The sequence below is a fragment of the Carcharodon carcharias genome, chromosome 30 (genome assembly GCF_017639515.1).
Source record: "Carcharodon carcharias isolate sCarCar2 chromosome 30, sCarCar2.pri, whole genome shotgun sequence".
Lineage (NCBI taxonomy): Eukaryota > Metazoa > Chordata > Chondrichthyes > Lamniformes > Lamnidae > Carcharodon > Carcharodon carcharias.
The window spans coordinates 27,233,919-27,252,053 of record NC_054496.1 but is presented as its reverse complement, the minus strand read 5'-3'; the positions used below and the strand labels follow the sequence as shown (position 1 = coordinate 27,252,053).

The 18,135-nt window shown below is 40.6% G+C and overlaps 1 protein-coding gene across 3 annotated transcripts in view; it reads right to left on the bottom strand.

Moving 5' to 3' along the window:
- pbx4 (pre-B-cell leukemia transcription factor 4) overlaps window positions 1-18,135 on the bottom strand; it is a 373,866-nt gene that overhangs the window by 27,519 nt on the left and 328,212 nt on the right. For all 3 annotated transcript variants that reach the window (XM_041176981.1, XM_041176982.1, XM_041176984.1), the window contains exon 6: window positions 3,641-3,800. In XM_041176981.1, the coding sequence (XP_041032915.1) occupies window positions 3,641-3,800 (160 nt within the window). The remainder of the gene's footprint in view (window positions 1-3,640; window positions 3,801-18,135) is intronic.

Below are 18,135 nucleotides of genomic sequence, written 5' to 3'. Positions count from 1 at the left end.
TGTGAATTGTGTCATAAAAGCTTGAATATAATGCACTGCTGGGTTAACGTACATCCAATTCAATAGTTTGGTACATGAGTATTGCTGAAAAAGAGACATGCCCATGCTTATCGTCTTGCACTCATCAGAACACTTGCAGGAATACCAATATAAGGGGAAAAGAAGAATTTATACTGTATCTGAAAAGAGTGCTGATTGGTTGGCAAGTGGTGATGCCATGGAGAATGCACCAATATTGGTGACTGATTGTATTGTTTGTGCAGTGGGGGTAAGAGAGTAGGTGGTTGTACTTTCTGTATCCCACCCCTCCCGAACATCTCTTAAACAATGACCATATTACATACTCGTTAGCTCACAGCATTGATTTTACAGACTACGAAACTATGGGCAGAATTTTTCGTCCCACGAGTGGGCGCGCACCCGATGCGGACAGGAGTGAAATAGTGCATGATGACATCAGGCGAGCATCCCAACGTCACCGCACACTCGTGATCTGTCAGTTTGCAGGAGCACGTGAGGGGCAGCAGCGTGCCTGCCGACAATTAAGAGGCCTATTAAGGCCCTCAAGTAATTAACTAAGTTGCATTTTACGCTGCCCGCTCAACGGCTCGGTTGGCGGGCAGGTGAATGGGCCAGGCGGCCTTTGCATTTTTAACAAAACCTCATCCACGCAGCTCTGTGCCTTCGGGGAGCTTTCAGTGTGTGCCTCCCCGCGCACGCGCACACTTCAGCGCTCATGCTCCTCCCGCCCCCATCCCAGCAGCGCTGAGGCTCTCAGCGCATCTTTCACACAGCTGGCCGTTAATTGGCCAGCCAGCGTGAAATCGTGGCCAGAGCCCGATCGCGGCCGGTGGTCAGTCTCACAGCCGTTCCCAGGCCCATCTACTGTGCCCGCTCAACCCGGGGGGTGGGGGGATCCTCCCCCACATTTTGGGCTTCATTTTCCTTCCAAAACCAAATCAGCAAGATTAAAAGGGGACTATACAAAATCTAAGGTAGCTCTTGCAATAATATCACGACAGGAAATCAACTCAACACCCACTTGCACACCTCACTCCAACCACCTCCCCATTAACAGTCATTATGTCAGTGGAAAAGGCTTCCAGACAACCTCTAAATGTGAATTTCAACAGATAAATCAGATTTTAAAACATAAAAAATATGCTCTGACATAGAGGAATGTATACTTCATGTGCTTACCTTTATGTGAACACTGTGGTGACTCGATCTTTATACTGATCAGGCTTGTCAGTACCTTACATTACTGTCACCAGGCAGTAGGTAATAAATATACTCATTTCAAAACCCAAAAATTAAGCTAATAGCATTACTTAAACAATGGTCACAAAAGTTTATGATGATTTTATTACTGTGGCTACTATTGTATTGTGAGAGACAATATAGTATCCAAATTGGGAGCCATGGATTAAGCAAATATAATTTACTCATAAGACATAGGAACATAGAAAACAGGAGCAGGAGTAGACCAGTCCACCCCTCAAGCCTGCTCTGCCATTCAATATGATCATGTTTGATCCTCTATCTCAATGCCACACTCCCACTCTCTCCCCAAAACCCTTGACACCTTTAGAGTCCAGAAATGTATCTATTTCCTTCTTAAATATATTCAGTGACTTGGACCCCACAGCCTTCTATGGTAGAGAATTCCACAGGTTCACCACCCTGAGTGAAGAAGTTTCTCCTCATCTCAGTCCTAAATGGCCTACCCTGTATCCTGAGATTGTGACCCCTTGTTCTAGACCCTTCCCCCCGCAGCCAGATTGCATCCAGTCTGTCCAGTCCTATCAGAATTTTACATATTTCATTGAGATCTCTTCTTATTGTTCTAAACTCCGGTGAATACAGGCCTAGTCAACCCAATCTCTCCTCATACAATAATCCTGCCATCCCAGGAATCAGTCTGGTGAACCTTCACTGCACTCCCTCTATGGCAAGTAACTCATTTCTTAGGGAAGGAGACCAAAATTGCACACAATACTCCAGGTGTTGTCTCACCAAGAACCCGTACAGCTGCAGTGAGACATCCTTGCTCCAGTACTCAAGTCCCCTCACAGTGAAGTCCAACATACCATTTGCCTTCTTAACTGCTTGCTTCACCTGCATGCTTGCTTTCAGTGATTGGTGTACAAGGACACCCAGGTCTCTTTGTACATCAACAATTCCCAATCTATCACCATTTAAATAATAATCTGCCATTCAGTTTTTCCTACCAAAGTGGACAACTTCGCACTTATCCATGTTATATTCATCTGCCATGTATTTGCCCAATCAACTTGTCTAAATCTTCTTGAAGCCTCTTAACACCCTGCTCGCCACTCACATTTCCAACGAGTTTTGTGTTGTCAGCAAACTTGGAAATATTACATTTGGTTTCATCATCCAAATCATTGATACATATCATGAATAGCTGGGGCCCCAAGCACTGATCCCTGCAGTACCCCACTAATCACACCCTACCACTCCAAAAAAGACCCATTTATTCCTCCTCTCTGTTTCCTGCCTGCTAACCAATTCTCAATCCATGCCAAAAATTACTCCCAATCCCATGTGCTTTAATCTTGCACACTTACCTCTTAGGTGGGACTATCAAAAGCTTTCTGAAAATCCAAATACACCACATCCACTGATTCTCCCTCATCTATTCTGCTAGTTACATGCTCAAGAAAACTCCAGTACATTTGTCAAACATGATTTACCTTTCATAAATTCATTTTGACTTTGACTAATCCCACTGATATTTTCCAAGTGTCCTGTTATCACATCTTTATAAGACTCCAGCATTTTCCTTACTACTGATGTTAGGCTAACCGATCTATAATTCCCTCTCTCTTTTCTCCCTCTCTCCTTTTTTAATACAGGGGTTATACCTGCCAACCTCCAATCTGCCAGGACTGCTCCAGAATCCACAGAATTTTGGAAGGTGACAACCAACACATCCACTGCTTCCATGGCCACCTCCTTTAGTATCCTAGGATGTAGATTATCAGGCCCTGGGGATTTCTCATATGTGCATATGTAGCTCGAGCTCATTCATCTTCACAGTGCCACTCAATGAGTTCTTTCCGCATGCTTCTATCGAAAAACATTCCTTTAAATTCACTCTGGGGAAAAGGGTAGCAGATCTGGATTGTAAAGAACTTTAATGTGGGGCAAAAATTGACAATGCTACAGGCCATTTCGGCAAATACCCAGAGGAACATTGCTCCCATTTTTGAATGGTGCGCCATTGGACAGATGAACGAGATCAATCTGCAAATTCTAATGACGCCAACATTATGACATGCTATGAGGTATCCGATGTTACGAGGTATACTTTATATTGTGGAAGCCATCTAACCCTCCAAATTCAACAAGATAAATAACTTATAATGAATAACACACCTCAAAAAATGAACAGGACATATGTAGAATTATATTGTTTGCAATGCTTATCCCCAATATAATTGTCCTTCAACAACATATGGGATCATTTGAAATCTGACACTCAGTTTGAATGAAATTCTTAGAACACAAGGTGTTTTCTATTGTCAACTGAATATTGGAATATCTGAACAGCTGATTCCACAACAACACTCTGCCTCTCTACTTTTATACATGTGAGATTGTCAGGGACACTTACCTGAATTGGGCGTGGAAGGGGAGTTTGCCTGACTCCCTTGATGGGCTACCACAGTCGTGGCATCTGCCGCAGTTTTGGCTGCATAAAGATTGGCCTCCTCCTGGAATTTGCCAATGTTTTTCTTATACCTGATTCGCTTATTACCAAACCAATTCGACACCTGTTGTTTGAAAGACAAGGTAAATTAATGAAAGACATTCAATTAATCAAATTAAAGGCAAAGTAAATTAGCAGGTAGTACAGGATTCCTTGCAATGTTTATTAAAATCATTAAAGGATCTGCCATTAAATGTACATCGAATAGAAAGTTACTTTACAAATGGTATTTCTGAATTAAAGATTTTTTGCTCCTCTACATCCGATGGTGCAGTTGCATACTCGAGACTGGTTCTGTGGGTACCAGTTCCCCTCCAATGCCTTGTCAAAATGGCTAATCTTCACTGAAAGCCAAGATGCAAGTATTGCCAGATTTTTTTTTAACGCAGGTCATCACCCAACATCCGCTTTTCTGCAAGGATCAGTAGATAACGAACAGGAGGAAGAAAATTTTTATCCCCTTCACTTCATCGGGTTCTGAAACCAATTGTACTGTCTTACTGCTAAGCCCAAATGAAATTAGCTAATTTGGCAGATGGGGAAGTGTAGGCATGCCTTTCCTGTTCAATCCTTGACACTTCATGACTGTAGTTTTTTATTTTGCTACTTAGCTTGAAAATCAAACATTCCAGTCAACATAACTGAGAACCTTCCTCGCATTAAAGCAATTACACGCTACTAGCCAATGTAGAACACAATAGGAATTAGGTGTTTTCTTTCAGTTGGGTCTCATACAGAGAGGGTGATTACTGATAACTAATTAATAATCTTAATTTTGTGAATGGCTGCTCCACATTCACATTTATATACCCTCCTGGGTCTTTAACTTCTATGAGTAGCACTTCAGCAGGCTAAATGCACCTTTCATTATGGACAGCTCCAAGCCCCAGATATTACAATTAAAAGTAGTTTTCCAAGAAGGGGACAAAAGGCACTCTTCCCATTCATCTGACCAGTCAGGTTTTTTTTGGTTTTGGTAAATAACAATGAGGTCCCACAAAGCCATCGTATCCAGTAGGCATTGAATTTCTGCAACATCATTCCAAATTACACTCGCATGGACAGAAGGAGATCAGATGTAAAGAGCAGGGTGACTGATGTGAAATTCTGAATCCATTTTGGGAAGTAAGAAAGACTCAAATAAAAGGATATTAAAATTTGGGCATGAAGAAAACTAGTGAGTCAAATTCAGATCCAAAATGGGATCTAAATTAGGTGTGGAGGGGATAAGGGCAAGGTGTAGAGAAGAGAAATAATCAACATTGCAAGACCTGCTTGATGTGCGATAAATGTGTACTTGTCTTGCAAGTAGGGAGGAGACATCCATCAAATTTCTCATGGGACCCCATGTCCAACTTATATAGCATCTAATGAGACTCAACTTGGCACTAGATTCAAATAGCCAAATTCCAATTAAAAAAACTTGCCTTTATATAGCATTTCTAACAGGTTATGGGAGATTTGAGTACAAAATCAAGGCTGACGCTCCAGTGTAATTCTGCAAGTGCGCACTGTCATAGGGGCACTCCTTCAGATGAGACATTATACCAAGATCCCATCAAAGTATTTGAATTAAATCTGGACAGTTCTCTTGGTGACCTCACCATTATTTATCCCTCAATCAGGTACAGTAGTACCACACTTCAGAAAAGCAATTCAGTGTTTTAAGATGTCTTGATGACAGCAAAAGCAACATATGTCAATACCAATTATATATAGTAATGACTGGGAGCTGGATTTAGGGGGTATAATTTCAACGTTTGCAGATGACGCAAGCTTGTAAATGTAGCAAACATTGTGGAGGATAATAACAGTCAGGTGGTCATAGACTGGTGCAATGGCAGATGAAATTTAATGCATAGCATGTGCAGTGACGCATTTTGAGAGGTAAAATGATGAGAGGCAATATAAACTAAATGGTACAATATTAAAGTGGGTGTACGAACAGCGACTTTGGCTGCATACGCATGTCTTTAAAAGTGGCAGGACAAGTTGATAAAGCTATTAAAATGCACGAAGAATCTTTGGCATAACAGAGGCATAAGGTATAAATGCCAGGTTATACTAAATCTTCAAAAATCTTAGGCCTCAACTAGAGTATTATAGAGTATGTTCTGGACACCACACTTTAGAAAGGACACCAAAGCCTCAGAGAAAATGCAGAGGAGGGTGACCAGGTAGGTGCCAGGCACGAGGGACTTCAGTTATGTGGAAAGACTAGAGAAGCTGTGGTCATTGCCCTTAAAGCAGAGAAGTTTTAATGGAGATTTAATAGAGGCATCAAAATCTGATATAATTTTGAATAAGTGTTGCTGGAGAGAAACTAACTTTCACAAGCTGGAGGGTCAGTAATTAGAGGACACAGATTTAAAGTAAAAAAATGATAGGAGAGGGGGGAATTTTCTGTACTCAGTGAATTGTCATGATATTAAATGCACTGCCTGAATGTGTAGTTGAAGCAGCAACTTTCTAAAGGGAATTAGATCTCTACTTAAAAAGGAAAAAATGCAGAAGTATGGGGAAAGAGCAGGGGTGTGACTAATTGGTAATCCTTTTAGAGAGATGCACAGGCACAATGGCCTTTTTCTATACTATGAGAGTCTAAATAAATCCATGTTCTTTCTTCCTTATTTAAAGAGGTGCAAAGTTCAAATAATTATCTGCTTACTTGCCCTCCTGAAAAATAAGACAGAAAAAGGAATTTGCATTTAGAAAGTGCCTTTTATAACAACAGGACACGCCAAAGCAATTCGCAGTCAATGAAGTACTTGCATTGTACTTTCTTTATGAAGCCCAGTCTAGTCTGTGCTCTGCTGTATAGGTACAACCAGAAAGGTTGGTCCAATCCTTGTGGATGGCAGCATTGTGCTCCTGATTGTACCTAGTTCTCAACAGTATCCAGATTAACTCGATAACCGATCCTGCTGCACACACATTGGCTGATCCTCTTCTCTCTAGGTTTTATTCATAGTACTGGCTAATGTCACCTGTATTCTTCCTATTGATAAATTCTATAGAAAAGTACAAGCAGATCCCGCTAATTATTTTAGGCTCCATTTCAACATTGTTCATTCATCGTCACTGTCCACTTATTTCACTTAAACCACTGTCACTTAAACCTTATCATATCCTGCTACAGAAAGAGTTGCCTTCTAACAGATGGTAGAACCTCAGGGTTCTTACAAGGTGACATAGCATAACACTCTTTGATGTCTCTAAGCTTTTTCCAGATTCCTTCAGTAAATTTCAGTCGCAAGGCTTCAATATAATGAATGCCGCTGTCAGCAGCAATTGGTTTGCCAGTTTCCATGAGTCTTTCATTTGTATGGTTTCAGAGTGCAACAGCAGCATGGAAGGTGAAATTTATAAAGTTAGGTACTATACTAATCTTTGTTCTCTGCACAAGGAAATTTCATGCACATGCAGACATTATGTTTCATTCTATGGGCATGTACACTGATCTGGAAAATATAAACTTAAGTGTGTGTCACCTCAAGACCTGCCATGCAAAGGGCAGTAATGTTCTAATAACTTAACCAGTTAACATTCATTTTACTGACTAGTGAATGGAATCCCATTTTCCTAACCATTCAGAAGAAGGGTTTACAGGTCCTTTTCTTTCAATTGTCCTTTTTATTGAAAGCGAACAACTCGCATTTTCACTCTTAGCAAATTCTTCTATAGAACTACAGCTTTTAGTATAAAAGCATTGAAATACTAAAAATGATATTCAAATTTTATTTTACTTAAACAAATGGTTTTGAAAGAAAATTATGCTGTGGACTTGTGCAGTAAATACAAATATACTGTAGATTAGAGAGCATTTTAAACAGCTCATTGCATTTTCACCAATCTGTACATACGTAACAATAAATCCCCAGTTCCAGTCTACAAACCTTAGTTCCTTCTGTCACAATGTTCTGTTAGCCATTGTTGCAATTGCTATGTTAATATTTCCCATTTAGTTTTTTCTATATTAACTGTCATGATGTAGTGCAGGCTCTGGCCACTGGTCTGCACTTTGGAGATGAATTTGAGGTCTCCCAATTCTGTCATGGAATAATGGAGCACAGGGAAACACTGGTTCCATTGTGCCTATAGTAACATGTCCTTGCACGTAAATAAAACCTTAGATTGACCAACTGACTGTAGGCAATGCTATAGGCAATTTACAGACAGCACAATTGTTTCTGAAATCATATTCCTTCTAAGGCACACACTTTGAAAAGACTCTTAACTCAGCAAATTGGCAAGAGAGAAAGGGAATCTAACTAAAAATCCACCCTGCAGAAACCACTGCCAATCCTCTCAACAGGAATGCTCAGTTATATCATTTTTCTATGATAAAATAAATATGTTCATGCTAATAGGGGGAGGCAACAACCTTCGTGGCCCAATCTTTAATGTTAAGAAAACAGTCTCTGTTGGCCAAGGAAATAGAAGATGCAGCATTGTTACTCAGCTAGTCAGTATCAATCTCACGGGCCCTGGTGCTAGTTTATTACAATCAAAATATTGTGCCCCTCATGCTGAAACAGAGACATATTCTCCCCAAATGTTCTCCCCAGAGGTAGATGTGTTAAAGCTGATTCAAAGTGAATGTCTGCTGAATTCTACTTTTATGAAGGGGCAAATCTGCTTCAGACCCTGTACTCTGCTCGTCAACAGGCCAAAGTAGTTGCTCTTATTTTAGTTGGTAGCTGCCCAGATACAAATGGAAGGCACTCCCTGTTTTGGTTTTGTTCTTACTTTTCCAGTCCATAAAAGTTGACTTCTGTGCAAATTACTGATAAAGAGGTGCTTCCATTAATCTAATGTTGCTGCAAGTTGGTTTTAAGTACTTAATTCCAAGCAAATAAAGGTCATATTTGCCCCCAGTACAAGTTTATGATTTGATCTACTTGCCTGAATGTCAAGTTTTCTTCATTCACACGATAACCTTCGCCCATGATTTACTTTACCTCCTCACCCTCTTGGGTATCAGCAAGTCTCGCTCTGTTGCTCTTAACTGGCCAAAACAGCCAAGTTTTTTGAACCATAAAGATCCTAGCAGGCCTGTCTCTTAGTAACCCTAAGAGGGCCTACCATATTAGTCATGTAATTTTGTTATTCAATCATGCAACAGATTGAAAAATACTCCTTGGAGTCTGCAACATCTGGCACTGACTGCCAGGCCATTGAAAGATCCAGGCCCATTAACCACTGTGTCATTCTATTACTTCCTAATCCTGTAAAATACAAAATTGAATGTTTTCACTATTTACTATTCCTAACAACCCAGTCACCGTGCCCATGCTTGACAATAATGGATCCTCGAACACTAAGACTCTCAGGGCCAGTGTAATTTTCAGCTGTGTGATAAGTGGAATGGAAACAAGAAACAAGAATAAAGAGAATACAAAACCTACCACTAAGTTTAATGCACGAGTGATTTTTTTTTGTATAAGACGACAGAACTAACTCAGTTAAAGGCTGCACTTGTACAGTTAAGCAACCATGGACAACAAATGAGGTAGGAGATAGAAGCAAACTAAAAGAAAGGGTTCAAAAAAATGCAAGCAAAAGTGGGGATCCAGTGAACTGGGAGAGCCAAAAAAAAAGGGGGGCATACAGTGAGAGTAACATCAGATATAAAAAGGGAATATGAAGAAAACTTGCTGGGGATATCAAAGCTGATTGCAAATACTTTCATAAATGTATTAAGAGGAGAGAGGTAAGGAAAATTGCAGGTTATATTATAATGGATACTAGAAAATTGTAGGCTTGATAAATAAATACTTTGCTTTCATGGTGGAGGAACAGGGCAAAATACCAGAGGTACAAAAAATCCTTAAAATAAGCCTAGGAGAGAAATATAATGGATTTAATATAAATTTAGAAAATGGCAATTGAGAAAATAATGGGATTTGTTATAGATCTTCAGGATGTGATGGTTTTAACTTTTGGGTATTAAAATAACTAAATGAGGAAACTGTCAACTTATTAGACATAATTTTCCAAAGCTCTCTAGTTTCAAGAATTTGGATTCAAATAAATTCAAATAATTTTCCAATTATTTAAGATGGGAGGGAGGGAGAAATCAGGTATCTACAATCAGTCAGTTTAACATCATTTTTTATTTGAATCTATCATGACCAAACACATTGAGGAATATCAGTCAATCAAAGAAAGTTGGCACGGACTTGTCTCAGGTAGACCATATGTTGAATCTAGTTGAATTTTTTGAGGCCATTAATAATATGATGGCCAGGGGACTATCTACGGATGCTGTCTATATCAAGTTTCATTCTATAAGATTCCACACAACAGATTATTAGCAAAAATGAAAAGCGCATGGAATTGAAGGTAACTTTGTGATATGGGTTGGTAATTGTTTGGGAAATAGGGCTCAAGGATAAAACGTTTGTCCTCTGTCCTCTGATTGGCAGCATGTGACAAGTGGTTTTCTGCAGGGATCTGTAGTGGGGCCTGAGCTTTCAGCCATGCCATTGACTTTGATGAAGGAATAGAAAGTGCATTCCCAAGTCTGCACGTGATATTATATTATAAGGCACAGTGAGTTGTGTGGATGGAAACAGGATGTTACAAAGTTACAAAGGTAGGCCAAGTGACTGGGCAAATGTATGGCAGGTGGATTTCAATGTGGGCTGAGTAAAGTCATCCACTTTGGATCTAAGAAAGACAAAATGAAATACTGTATTGCTTAATGGTGAGTGATGAGGAGCTGTGGAGAAAAAAGGGATTTGTGTGCCCAAATACACAAGCACAAAAATCAAGTACAAAAAGTTATCAAAAAAAGCTAATGAAATGTTGGCCTTTCTCTAAGGAGTTTGACATCAAAAGTGAGAAAGTGATATGTCAGTTGTACAGAGCCTTGGTCAGGCCCCATCTGGAGCACTGCACTCAGCTTTGGGCGCCAAACCTCATGGAAAAATAAAAACAAAAAAAACTGCGGATGCTGGAAATCCAAAACAAAAACAGAATTACCTGGAAAAACTCAGCAGGTCTGGCAGCATCGGCGGAGAAGAAAGTTAAAGGGTCATGAGGACTCGAAACGTCAACTCTTTTCTTCTCCGCCGATGCTGCCAGACCTGCTGAGTTTTTCCAGGTAATTCTGTTTTTCTCATGGAAAAATATACTAGCATTGGAGGAGTTACAGTTCACCAAAATGATATCAGAGCTTAAAAAGGTTAAATTCTGAAGACAGATGGCATAAATATATTCCGTTGAGTTCATGAAGTTAAGCAGTAATCTAATTAAGGTACTTAAAATTATTAAATGATTTGATAGGATAGACAGATTCCAGAACAAAGTATAATTTTAAAATTAGAGCTCAGACATTCAGGAGTGAAATCACACAGAGTAGAAGAAATCTGGAACTCTCTACTCCAAAAGTTTGTGGATGCTGAGAGTCAACAGAAATTTTCAAGCTTCAAATTGATAAGATTTTTGTTAGGTCAGGTTATACAGGGCGCTGGTGGGCAAATGGAGTTGAAGTACAGATCAGTCACGGTATTTGACTGCATAGCAGAACAGGCTCAAGGGACTGAATGGCTTATTCCTGTTCCTATGTTAGTGATGATGCAAATAAAATAATCAAACGTCAGGCATACAATTTAATGGGAATCATCAATAGTCCTCTTCGCAGCTATTACAAAACTTGCATTTCCTAGTTTGAAAAACACTGACCACAATTTCACTTTTTTGAGCCAACATTCATTTGGAAACTCAATCTGAAGAATTAAAACAGCCATACATGGACAGCCTCTAGGTAAGTGTAAAGAACCACCATAAAATTTCCGTGCCTTGAAAGAACCACATAAAATTATTATAATAATAATTTTATATCAGATGTGCTGAATACAGCAGTTTCAAACCTGCTGTTGTGAGTTTTGTTAGGGTTAAAAGGCCAAGACAATTGAACAAAACTCACTGAACTTAAATAATCATAATTCAGCACATCAAAGGTGATAGAATACTATCTGGCACATTTAAAGTTATGTTCTTTCAAGTAAAATATGGACAAGCCATTAACATTTACAGGTTTAGTGAAACATGCTAAATCACCTCCAACCAACTAACCTTTAACAATACTCTACATTTCAACAAAATTACAATAACATACCAAATTATAATAACATTTTCAAAACTACGAGAGGCCAAAGAGAGATCTTCCGTCTATCACCACTCAAAACGATTATTCATGCAATTAAGAATCAAAAACAGCGCTTGTTGTCTAATTTTACTATAGCCAGTCAGAAAACAGTCAGAAACAGCCAGGCTCGTCGTACTGAGTTCAAATGGCCCTTCAGGGTTCAGGTTTTTCTGTGTGTGAATCACCAACCGCACCTTTCCTCTACCAGTGAAAATAGGATTTGTTGGCAATGGAGACGGGACTTCCTGATCCAGGCGCCTGGCATCATTTTGGATAAAGTATGAAGTCTCCTCAACTCTGCGAAAATCTGGGCCTAAGTCCACCTGAGCACATTAAGCAATTCATTGGCCACATATATCTTAAAAATGTCCACAAATACGTTATTGATTGAATGCCTTAGGCAATTCAGAGAGGAATTTCTCAGACATACATTGGCCTCAGGACTTTTAAATTTTTTTCCCAGGAGAAAATGAAGGGTGGATGATATAAATGTCTGCATAATGACTCAAAGCAGCAGGTTTGATAGACCAAACAGTTTCCCTGGCCTTTTTATATATATTTATATGGGATTGGGTAAGTTTCCATGTTGCATTTCCAAACAAAACCTTCAGTACCTTCTTACTTGTTACAAACATTTGTTCATTCATTGTCACCATAGCCTTAGTGGGGCTGTTGGCATCATCTTGCATCTCCTCTGGTTTTCTTCAAGCCTCCCTCACGTCTCAATGTTATCCAACCATCGATTTTTCTTCTTCCTCTGTTTTTATCCTCAATTTCTCTTTCAATTGCTGCCAGGGCAAGGCTGTAGGGTCTTCGTTTCCAAGGATCGTGCTTGATGAACTTCCTCTAACTGTACATGAGCAACCCTTTCTGAACTTCTAATCCACTCATTTGTCTTTCTGCCCATTCAGCAGATTCTGAGCATCCTCCACCATACCACATTTCAGAAGCAGCTCTCCTCGCATCCTCTTTCTTCAGAGTCCAACTCTCACATCCATAGAGTGCAACACGCCACACTAGTGACTGTACTAGAAGGTTTTTATTACAAACAGATATGTTGTCAATTTGCTTATTTATGCAATCTAACCAGAATGGTTACTGCTTCAATAGCAGAATGAGACTGACTTTACCAAATTAATCTTAATATATTTAACAGTATGGTGAGGTTTGGATAACTTAATTTTATTTTATTCTTTCACGGGATGTGGGCAAGGCCAGTATTTGTTGCCCATCTCTAATTGCCCTTGAACTGTGTGGCTTGCTAGGTCATTTCAGAGGGCAGTTAAGAGTCAACCACATTGCTGTGGATCTGGAGTCACATGTAGGTCAGGCTGGGTAAGGGTGGCAGATTTCCTCCCTAAAGTTCATTAGTGAATTAGATGGGTTTTTACGACAATCGATGATTGTTTTGCGGTCACCATTACAGAGACTTGCTTTCAATTCCAGGTTTTTATTAATTGAATTTAAATTCCGCCAGCTGCCAAGGTGGTATTTGGGCCCATGGCCTGAGAGCATTAGCCTGGGTCTCTGGATTACTAGTCCAGTGACATTACCACTATGCTACCATCTCCCCCCAAAAATGTTTTATATGAATTTGATCTTGATTAACCATTAGTGGTGATTACTCAAGTTGAATTGAGTGCAATATCTTTCATACTACTAGCAGCAACAGAATTCACCATCTGAATGCATTTAGCAGTTGCATGAAATTTAAGCTGAGAATTGAGATATTGACTTCCTATAGTGGACAAAGAAAATGCTATTTATTTTCCAGGAACTATCTGAACTTAAAATGTTAACTTGTAACTTGCTTTTTAATTTATTTCCCTACAGATTGCGTCATCTTTCTAATACTGCATTTCTAGATACTGAATTTCTAAATACTGGAAAATACATTGCTTTTTGAAAGGGAGTAGGGATAAAAGAAAGTCATTGATGTTGGAAATAGGCAGAAAGTGGTGTTCTACAAGGATCAGTTCTAAGAATAGTATTCTTCATAATTTACAGTAATGACTTGGAAGATGACTTAATATCAAAATTTAAAGGTTATACTCCCCAAACTGGGGTTGGGGGGCGGGGGGGGGGGGAGAGTATAGCTAAAACTGAGGAATAGTGAAAGAAAATATTAGAAATCTTGCAGATTGGGCAGTTGAGGTGATGCATTTTGGTAGGAAAAGCAGAAACATAACTCGCAGCTTTGAAAATAAAAAAACTGTTTGGGAATATCTAGAGAAAGCACAAAAAGATTTACAAGGAAAATATCAGAACTGAGAAATCACAGCCATCTGAAAAGATTTAACAAGTTGTTTTATTTTCTATAGAAAAGAGGACTTAGATGACCTTAGGTGACCTGATGGAGGTCTTTAAAATTATGAATGATTCAGAGAGAGTAGATGTCAAGAAAATGTTTCTTCTTGTGGAAGAATCAAAAAGTAGGGCCCTTAAGTACAAGGTGGTGATAAATTAATCCAGAAGGGAAATGAGGAGAAATTTCTTTACTCATAGAGTGTTTATGATGTGGAACTTGATACTACAGGAAGTGGTTGAGGCAAATAGCTTGGGTGCATTTAGAAGGAAACTAGACGAATACAGAGATAAGGGAATAGAAAGGCACGCAGAAAAGCTGAAATGAGGTAGATGAAATGGGTCTAAACAGCACCACAGAGAAACAAAAACAGAAACAGAAATACCTGGAAAAACTCAGCAGTTCTGGCAGCATCGGCGGAGAAGAGCAGAAGAGCACAGTTTTTTTTTCTTATGACGTTTCGAGTCCTCATGACCCTTCAACAGAACTAAGTAAAAATAGGAAAGGGGTGAAATATAAGCTGGTTTAAGGTGGGGTGGTCGGTTGTGGGGGGGGGAGAGGAGTTGTTGGGACAAGAAGCCAGTAATACGTGGAGATAACCAAACGATGTCACAGACAAAAGGACAAAGAGGTGTTGAAGGTGGTGATATTATCTAAAGGAACGTGCTAATTAAGGGTAGAAAGGAGGACAAACAAGATACAGATAGCTCTAGTGGGTGTGGGGTGTGGTGAAGGAAGACTAAAAAAGCTAAAAGGTAGAGATAAAACAATGGGTGGAAACACATTTAAAAATAATGGATATAGGTGGGAAAAGAAAAATCTATATAAATTATAGGGAAAAACAAAAAGGAGGGGGAAGAAATGGAAAGGGGGTGGGGATGGAGGAGAGAGTTCATGATCTAAAATTGTTGAACTCAATATTCAGTCCAGAAGACTGTAAAGTGCCTAGTCGGAAGATGAGGTGATGTTCCTCCAGTTTGCGTTGAGCTTCACTAGAACAATGCAGCAAGCCAAGGACAGACATGTGGGCATGAGAGCAGGGTGGAGTGTTGAAATGGCAAGCGACAGGGAGGTCTGGGTAATGCTGGCGGACAGACCGAAGGTGTTCCACAAAGTGGTCACCCAGTCTGCGTTTGGTTTTTCCAATGTAGAAGAAACCGCATTGGGAGCAACGAATGCAGTAGACTAAGTTGAGGGAAGTGCAGGTGAAATGCTGCTTCACTTGAAAGGAGTGTTTGGGCCCTTGGACGGTGAGGAGAGAGGAAGTGAAGGGGCAGGTGTTGCATCTTCTGCGGTTGCATGGGAAGGTACCGTGGGAGGGGGTTGAGGAGTAGGGGGTGATGGAGGAGTGGACCAAGGTGTCACGGAGGGAACAATCCCTACAGAATGCCGCCGGGGAAGTGAAGGGAAGATGTGTTTGGTGGTGGCATCATGCTGGAGTTGGCAGAAATGGCGGAGGATGATCCTTTGAATGCGGAGGCTGGTGGGGTGATAAGTAAGGACAAGGGGGACCCTATCATGTTTCTGGGAGGGAGGAGAAGGTGTGAGGGCGGATGCGCGGGAGATGGGCCGGACACGGTTGAGGGCCCTGTCAACTACCGTGGGTGGAAAACGTCGGTTAAGGAAGAAGGAGGACATGTCAGAGGACCTGTTTTTGAAAGTGGCATCATCAGAAACAAACTGTTTCTGAGCTGTAAAATCGACATTATTTTATGTAAACTCATTGTTACAGCAACTTCTTTACTATGTGCAGATTTACGTACATATTGTATAGATAGCCTGCAGGGAATCATACCAAACACGATGGAAGTTTGCTCCAGAATGTGGCTTTCACACATAGACTGTGACAAGCAGGTACTTGAAATGAGTTGGAATTGTCTCATCAGCTGCCAGTGATAGGTCTGACAGTAATAACAAAAGGCCATTCCCATATAAATGAAATCCCTGCATATGATATATGATGTACTAGTTCATTCTCAGTGGCACCGTCATGATAAAATATGATACATTATTTTATAAGGCCTAGATTGTAATCCCAATGTTCTGCATATTAAATTAACAATGTATTATTATGTTTTGGTGAAATTGTTCATTTAAAACAACAAAATCTAAGGGCTGGATTTTCCAGCCCTGCCCACCAAAGGGATCCTCTGGTCCCACTAAAAGTCAATGGACTTCTGGCTGGCCAGTGCGGCCAGAAAATCCGGGCCTAAGTGTTGCTAACTAAACAAAAGTTCAAGTCATTTGGAGTTTGTTATTTAGTTAGAGAACTTGGTAAACTGTATTGCAATTGAGTTTCAGGCTCCAGTCTCGGTATTTGTTCCCTATGGACTGGCTCATCCCTGGTGGCATTGTTCATGGTAAAACAGATGATACATTGCTTTGTAATGACTGTAATGAACATAATACCAAAGTACAGTAACAACTTCTTTTTAAAAACAAAAAAACTGCGGATGCTGGAAATCCAAAACAAAAACAGAATTACCTGGAAAAACTCAGCAGGTCTGGCAGTATCGGCGGAGAAGAAAAGAGTTGACGTTTCGAGTCCTCATGACCCTTTCACAGAACTTGAGTGAATCCAAGAAAGGGGTGAAATATAAGCTGGTTTAAGGTGTGTGTGTGTGTGTGTGTGTGTGTGTGGGGTGGGGGGGGGGGGGGGGGGGGGGGGGGAGAGGGGGGTGGTTTGGGTCGGCCGGGAGAGAAGTGGAGGGGGTTGGTGTGGTTGTAGGGACAAACAAGCAGTAATAGAAGCAGATCATCAAAAGATGTCACAGACAACAGAACAAAAGAACACAGAGGTGTTAAAGTTGGTGATATTATCTAAATGAATGTGCTAATTAAGAATGGATGGTAGGGCACTCAAGGTATAGCTCTAGTGGGGGTGGGGGAGCATAAAATATTTAAAAATATTTAAAAATAATGGAAATATTTTCCATTATTTTTAAATATTTTTAAATCTTTTATGCTCCCCCCACCCCCACTAGAGCTATACCTTGAGTGCCCTACCATCCATTCTTAATTAGCACGCTTGTTTAGATAATATCACCAACTTTAACACCTATGTGTTCTTTTGTTCTGTTGTCTGTGACATCTTTTGATGATCTACTTCTATTACTGCTTGTTTGTCCCTACAACCACACCAACTCCCTCCACTTCTCTCCCCCCACCCAAACCCACCCCCCCCCCCCCCAACACACCTTAAACCAGCTTATATTTCACCCCTTTCTTGGATTCACTCAAGTTCTGTCGAAGGGTCATGAGGACTCGAAACGTCAACTCTTTTCTTCTCCGCCGATGCTGCCAGACCTGCTGAGTTTTTCCAGGTAATTCTGTTTTTGTTTAACAACTTTTTTTTTATTCATTCAAGGGATGTGGGCTTCGCTGGCTGGGCCAGCATTTATAGCTTATCCCTAATTCCCCTTGAGAAGGTGGTGGTGAGCTGCCTTCTTGAACCTCTGCAGTCCATGTGGTGTAGATACATCCATAGCGTTGTTAGGAAGGGAGTTCCAGGATTTTGACCCAGCGATAGTGAAGTAACAGCGATATATTTCCAAGTCAGGATGGGTGGTGAGTGGCTTGCAGGGGAACTTCCAGGTGCTGGTGTTCCCATATCTCTACTGCCCTAGTCCTTCTAGGTGGTAGTTGTCACGGGTTTGGAAGGTGCTGTCGAAGGGGCCTTGGTGAGTTTCTGCAGTGCATCTTGTAGATGGTACACACTGCTGCTACTGTGCATCGGTGGTGGAGGGAGTGAATGTTTGTGGGTGGGGTGTCAATCAAGCAGGCTGCTTTGTCCTAGATGGTGTGAAGCTTCTTGAGTGTTGCTGGAGCTGCCCTCATCTAGGCAAGAGGAGAGCATTCCATCACACTCCTGACTTGTGCCTTGTAAATTGTGGACAGGCTTTGGGGAGTCAGGAGGTGAGCCATGGGGTTCCTAGCCTC